Source organism: Artemia franciscana, chromosome 21 (assembly GCF_032884065.1).
Source record: "Artemia franciscana chromosome 21, ASM3288406v1, whole genome shotgun sequence".
Classification (NCBI taxonomy): domain Eukaryota; kingdom Metazoa; phylum Arthropoda; class Branchiopoda; order Anostraca; family Artemiidae; genus Artemia; species Artemia franciscana.
The window spans coordinates 14,379,641-14,386,854 of record NC_088883.1 but is presented as its reverse complement, the minus strand read 5'-3'; the positions used below and the strand labels follow the sequence as shown (position 1 = coordinate 14,386,854).

At 34.3% G+C, this 7,214-nt stretch overlaps 1 protein-coding gene across 1 annotated transcript; it reads left to right on the top strand.

Annotated features, from left to right (window-relative positions):
* Nucleotides 1–5,628: 5,628 nt before the first annotated feature.
* LOC136040694 (26S proteasome non-ATPase regulatory subunit 10-like) lies at nucleotides 5,629–6,543 on the top strand. Its single transcript, XM_065724992.1, has one exon. The coding sequence runs from the start codon at nucleotides 5,629–5,631 to the stop codon at nucleotides 6,541–6,543; it is 915 nt and encodes a 304-aa protein (XP_065581064.1).
* Nucleotides 6,544–7,214: the final 671 nt, after the last annotated feature.

Below are 7,214 nucleotides of genomic sequence, written 5' to 3'. Positions count from 1 at the left end.
AATTCATGTTCTTCAATTCTTTTTCAAGAAAATCTATCTTGGACTGGGTTTTCCGCAAATCTTTATTAACAGTCGAGCAGCTTAATGCCAGTCCCGCTATCTCCGATTTAATTGCTCTGTTGGTTTCCTCTACCTTGCAAGAAAATTCCGAAAAAATCGTCTTTAGGCCTTCAATTCCCTCAGCCAAAACCTCTATTTTATTTACTGAGGCTCTTAGACTTTGCATCTCCTTTATCAGTTGTTTTATACCTTCATCGCTCATCTTAGGGTATTAAATATTATGCCAAAATCTTACCTTCGATATGCCTTTCTTATTTACCCTCGTACCGGCCTTCGAGCTTTTCTCAAAAATTTTGTCTTTAGTGGCCAACAAAAACCAGATCAATCCAACTATATCCAAAGGCAATCGTTGCGCAATGAACTAATTATCCAAAAAGTTGAAAACTGGCCAAACAATAAAACTAGTTTAGATCTATATAGGTCAAAGACTGGATCAATACATTATATTAATATATGAAAATTAATATTATGAAAAGTACGCAAGGTGGAATGTATTTTCTTTGATACAAAATTGCATGGTTCTTCTAAAAATTTCGTTCGACCTCCTTGGGAGTGCTTTTTTGTAGCCAAGATGGAATTTTCTTTTCAAAGCAAAAAGACCAATGTTGATTTACTTAGAACTAGAACTAGCATTGGTTTTCCAAAAATAAAGTTTTTTCTGTGACTTTTTCTATTTTAAATTCTTATTTTGCATATTCCCCACATTATTTTAAGTCAAATGGCCTAGCTTTGAAGCTGAACTTTTTACAATCAAATAAATTTTAACACTGATAAAACTTCACATTTCCCTTTGAAAATCAAAACTTTCTTACAGTTTAAACAAGTTTGAATGAAAACAGAAGATATATTTGCTCATCAAGATTAGTGATAACTATGGTCAGGTATGTTTCTGAGGAGTGGAGGCTCAGAAAAACAAAAGAATATTTGGTTGATGTTTCACAGAGGAATAGTTTATAGGTCCTACGGATAAAGGATGATACATTGCTCAAAATCGTCCTTGCCGATCAACCGTCTAGGAATGAATGAAAATCAAGCTCATATTTCAGTCATAATTCATCCTGTTATTTTGATTAAATATAAAAACAAGTTTTTTCAACTGAAAGTAAGGAGCTACAATAAAACTTAAAACGAACAGAAATTACTTCGTATATGAAAGGGGCTGCTTCCTCATCAATGCCCCGCTCTTTACGCTAAAGTTTGACTCTTTCTCTCAACTCTTCTTTTTAAAACAGTAAAAACCTTTAGTGTAAAGAGCGGAGCATTGATAAGGAAGCAGCCCCTTTCATATACGAAGTAATTTCTGTTCTTTTTAAGTTTTAATGTCGCTCCTTACTTTCAGTTGAAAAAACTTGTTTTTTTATTTAATTTCTGAACGTTTTTGAATCAATGCATGTTTTGATTTTGGCTCTCCGCAGAGGAATAATTAAAACGAAATTTGCGTTCTTTTTTTTTGGCTAAATGGCTGTCTCATAATTTTAATCGAATGATTTTGAGAAACAAAGAGCGGGGGAAGAAGCCTAGTTGCCCTCTAATTTTTTAGTTAATTAAAAAGGCAACTAGAACTTTTAATTTTTTACGAATCTTTTTATTAGTAAAAGATATACGTAACTTATAGATTAGCTTACGTAAAGAACTTTTTATTCTCATGTTTGTATTACACATATGAGAGGGTTCGCCCCCTCGTCAGTACCTCTCTCTTTACACTAAATCTTATTTTTTGTCCCAATTCATTAAGAATGGCCCCTGAATCACAAAAGCCGTAGAATAAATAGTTGACATTACTAAAAATACTTTAGCGTAAAGAGCAAGGTATTAGGAGGAAGTGAGCTCCTCATATTGGTAATAATTTCCGTTCGTTTTAAGTTTTAATGCTGCTCCTTACTTCCAGCTGAAAAAAAACTTTTTCATATTTATTTTTTCATTGTTTTTTTTTTAAATAATGCTAGTAAATCCTGCGCTCCCTTCATGGAAATTTTCTTCCCCCATGACAAATTTCTCGATGGAAAGTTCCCCCAGCATATCCCCCTCTTCTCAACCCCTCCCCCCAACCAAAAAATCCTCCTGAAAACGCCTGTACACTTCCGAATAACCATTACTATATGTAAGCACTGGTCAAAGTTTGTAACTTGTAGCCCCTCCCACGGGGACTGTGGAGGAGTAAGTCGTCCCCGCTGAATCTGATGGTGTAATTTTCGTTAAGATTCTATGACTTTTAGGGGGTGTTTCTCGCTATTTTCAAAAATAACGCAAATATTCTCAGGCTCGTAACTTTTGATGCGTAAGACTAAACTTGATGAAACTTATATATTTAAAATTAGTATTAAAATGCAATTCTTTTGATGTAGCTATTGGTGTCAAAATTCCATTTCTTAGAGTTTTGATTTCTATTGAGCCGGGTCGCTCCTTACTACAGTTCGTTACCACGAACTGTTTGATTATTATTGTAATTAGTTTTTATTTGCCGTATTTATCTTAAAAAAGCATACTGCTAAAGATAAATACAGTTAATGAAACACAAATGATACAATATGGCTAAGACTTTTATGGATAAGAGGTAAGGGGAAAGTAGCAAAACTATTATTTGTGGTGGTTTTGTTTGATTCAAGTTTGGCCTAACTAATCAATTTAAATTTTATTCATCTTAAGAATTATTTACTCATCTATGTTTGAAATAGTTAATTTGAAATTTGCTATAATTGATTGTTTTAACACTTGTTCCTTTTGGGTTTCAAATGAACAAAAAACTACATTTTTGGAAATGTTTTATTTAAACGAAAAATAAGTTTTACTTCTGTTTCCTTCTGAACCTACATTTTTCAAGCATAAAAGCCATTAGCCTACCATAAACAATGTCACCTGATTATTTAGAGACTGATACTTTGAAATTACATTGCACTGAGTTCCTTACTCTGAAACAAGGTTTTAAGATTCCCCAAAGTCAGAGTAGTAAATATTAAAAACTAGCTGTTGGGGTGGCGCTTCGCGCCACCCCAACACCTAGTTGGTGGGGCGTTTCGCGCCACCCCAAGCCCCCCCGCGCGCGTAAGTCGTTACGCGCCATATTAGTTACGCGCCATTGTAGTTGTGTCCTTGTGTCCCACCTGTGAATATAGATAGATTTATATATGTGTTTCAAACTACGTAAAAATTGCGAATATACAACATTTTTGGCTTTCCCACTGCTGGGAGCTTTCCGTTTCCAATTGCCAGCAATTAATCTGAAAATGTTTGACCAGAGTCATCGTTTTGCAATCGGACACGCATATTTGTAGTTAATTTTAATATTTTTACGTGTGCCCATAAATTAAAATTTTTCAGGCAAGCATTCATTTCGTCTGCAGGAGTTAAACTACGTAAAAATTGCGAATATACAACATTCTTGGCTTTCCCATTGTCTGTGCATATACAAAGCCGTATGTACTAATAATGACGTCATATGCAAACGCTCTTCTTACAAACAAACAAACATGCATACACACAACTCGTTTTTATATAGATAGATAGATAGATAGATACAATACAAATTAACTGCGTAAAACTTGCGAATATACAACATTCTTCGCTGTCCAATTGTCGCTGTATATAAATAGATTGTCAGGTTTACCGACCCTCGAACATGCAACGTACAATTGTCCATGGGAAAAACAATCAGTATTAAGATCTATACCACATTTTTCTAATGATTGACCTTCAGCTTTGTTAATGGTGATTGCAAATGCTAATCGAATTGGGAATTGCAATCTTTTAAATTGAAAAGGCAGATCCGTTGGAATCATGGGAATGCGAGGAATAAGAACAGCCTCACCCTCAAAAGGCCCTGTCAAGATTGTGGCCTCTATAATTTTTTAGAATATTTGGAAATACTTTTTCAATCAATTCATTTTTGGACGTCACTAAATTACAGAAATCAGCAGGTAGTTGTATACGTCCTGAAATTGAGTCTATCGTATCATAAATGTCTTTTTGTTCCGACGTTAACTTGGAAATGTTAAGTTGTACATACGACAATAGATCACTCGTACTGTAACTTTGTTCACGATCCAATTCTACACATGTCGAAACAGCAGCGATACGGTTAGGTGAAGGCATTCCCAAATCCTGAAGAGGTTTTTTTGCCATACGTACGCACAAATCTTCTATAATGACTAAAGTGTAGTTATAAATTTCTGATGTAAAATCAAAAGTCATATCTGACGTCTCTAACTGTTTTCGATGGAGTATATCTTCGGACATTTTTGACTTATATTTTTCCCATAACTCTGTAGGAGCTGATGGAGAAAAGTTGTTAAAATGATGCCAAACAATGCACGAATTTGACTTTGGGTTGACGTTTCGCACGCGTCATTGATGCAGTTATCCCAGTGTTGGTCATTCTCCAATAAATTCAGAGCTTGGCATGCACTACGGTAAGTGTCATGTATAGTACCGTTTACAGTTCTCAAATACTCAAAGGATGTCGGACCGAGTACATTCACCAAAAGCAGGCGTAGAAAGAAGCATTCATGTTGATTGGGGTGAACGGTGTAGAGTCTTCCTTATCGTATCTTTGAAGATGGTAGGCTGGCCGTCGACTGACTTACCCTGTTTTCGACGTTCAAATACTTTATTTTTAGTATTCCACGTGTAATACGAAGGCACTTCAGTATACAGCAGTTTTTTTGCAAAAGAATCATTTTTGCAAAGCGAAAAAAAAGCTGTTAATTTTGTATCCGGTGGATTCAGGGCTCTTTGTTGCACGTTGGTTTCCGAGAAATAAACACGTTGACCATTCTGTAAATGTACCGCTAAGTGAACAACAGCTGGACTACGTTCATGTATCGGAAATGAAAGAATTCGCCAAACAGCTTCATTACTGCTTATGTATCTTCCAGCCTGATATTGTACGAATTCGTCGAAATCTTTGATTTCGGGCTGCAAGCCAAAAACTGCCGTGTCACTGCCTTTGTTGACGTATTTACATATGTATTTGATTGCCTTTACGGAGTTACAGTATTCAACTTTTATGTTTGCATTAAATGTTTTTGATAATAATGGGGAATATGGAACAACCCACTGGTTATCTACTTCTATGGTGGTACCGTTGCCATTGTAGGTTCTTCAGTCATTTTACAATTAGAAATTTCTCTTTCAACGGTCTTCTTACAATTAAAAATTTGTCTTCGAACGATATTCTTAAATACCTGTGTCCTTAGATTTTAAATGCAACGTCTCAAAATATACAATTTTAACATTTTGCCAAAATTATGTCCATGAGAAAACCTTTCTTTTCAGATCATAGTCATTAGCACATTCATGAAAACTAATTGGAAGCCTAATGAGTAGACTAGAATATGACATTAGTGCTCATTACAGCAATAACAGTTTCTTGATCAATAGATATGGTATGATGTGATACCTTGGTGGAACTCATGACATATGTTTAAATGACGTACTTTTAATTAAAATCATTTCGGAGGGTAAGCACATCATACGAGTACAAGAGTCATGACGTCATCATCCCTATTTATGGCAAACAAATGGAAACAGTAGTTTATACCAATTTAAATTACAGAAACAGAATAAAATAAAATGTCATACTTGAGAGAAGTTCATCCAGTTGGACTTTATTATGCAGTTTTAATTGGATCACCACAGACTGTTGAACGTATTTTAAAGTCTGGCACTGATGTTAATATAACAAATAATTATGGTGAAACTCAACTTCATTTCGCAGCTTCAAGAGGATACACAAAGATTGTTGAATGTCTTATAAAGTATGGTGCTGATGTTAATATGAGAAATTGCTGTTATACAACTCCACTTCATTTTGCAGCTTCAAGAGGATACACAGACTCTGTTGAATGTCTTTTAAAGTATGGCGCTGATGTTAATGCAAGAAATGACTTAGACCAAACTCCACTTCATTTAGCAGCTTTAAAAGGATCCTCACAGATTGTTAAATGTCTTCTCAAATATGGAGCCTATGTTAACTCTAAGGACAAGACTGTTTCGACAGCGCTTCATTTTGCTATTCATTTTGCTTATCATACAGCCTCTTTGCCTGAAGATAAAGAGATTGTTGCAATTCTTCTTGAGCATGGATCTGATATAAATATTACAAATATTAATGGCGATACTGCTTTTGATTTAGCTGAAAAAAGAAGATCGGAGGCGACTGTTGAACTTGCAAGCCACGCATTAAAACTGAAAGTGGCAAATTTATATGTAAGTAATAGAAACATATCACTCTCAGAAAAGGCTATTCCCAGCTATCGTGCAAATGAGTTAAAGGATCAATTTGAAACAGAACTAGAACAAATGAAGAGTGAAACAATATTTTGTAATATTTCGTTCTATGACATTTTTATCAAGGGAATAAGCTCAATAGAACTATACACGATGAATGAAAATTCTTTGAAAAGTTTACTGAAATCAGCAATCTGGGAAGAAAAATTTTCAATGTATAATGCGATAATAAAAAGCCGTTTCAGAGAGCGTATATAAAGGAAAGTGCTACTTGAACTAGCCTATAGAAGTTTCAATTCTCTCTTTAATAGATTTGCCGGGTTACCACACGAATGTGCTGAACAAATACTGAGCGACCTAAGTAATGAAAACTTAAATAATTTCATAGATGCTTTTGAACCACGACAATAGTTGAGGAGGAATAAGAAATTCTAGGACAAAATGATTCATGTAGGAGGGTTTTCTCATGGACATAATTTTGGCAAAATGTTAAAATTATATATTTTGAGACGTTGCATTTAAAATTTTTAATATTTACTACTCTGACTTTGGAGAATCTTAAAACCTTGTTTCAGAGTAAGGAACTCAGTTCAATGTAATTTCAAAGTATCAGTCTCTAAATAATCAGGTGACATTGTTTATGGTGGGCTAATGGCTTTTATGCTTGAAAAATGTAGATTCAGAAAGAAACAGAAGTAAAACCTATTTTTCGTTTAAATAAAACATTTCCAAAAATATAGTTTTTTGTTCATTTGAACCCAAAAGGAACAAGTGTTAAAACAATCAGTTATAGCAAATTTCAAATTAACTATTTCAAACATAGATGAGTAAATAATTCTTAAGATGAATAAAATTTAAATTGATTAGTTAGGTCAAACTTGAATCAAACAAAACCACCACAAATAATAGTTTTGCTACTTTCCCCTTAC

Excerpts from the sequence above, each read along its gene's own strand:
- LOC136040694 (XM_065724992.1), top strand. The coding sequence starts at position 5,629 with ATGTCATACTTGAGAGAAGTTCATCCAGTTGGACTTTATTATGCAGTT.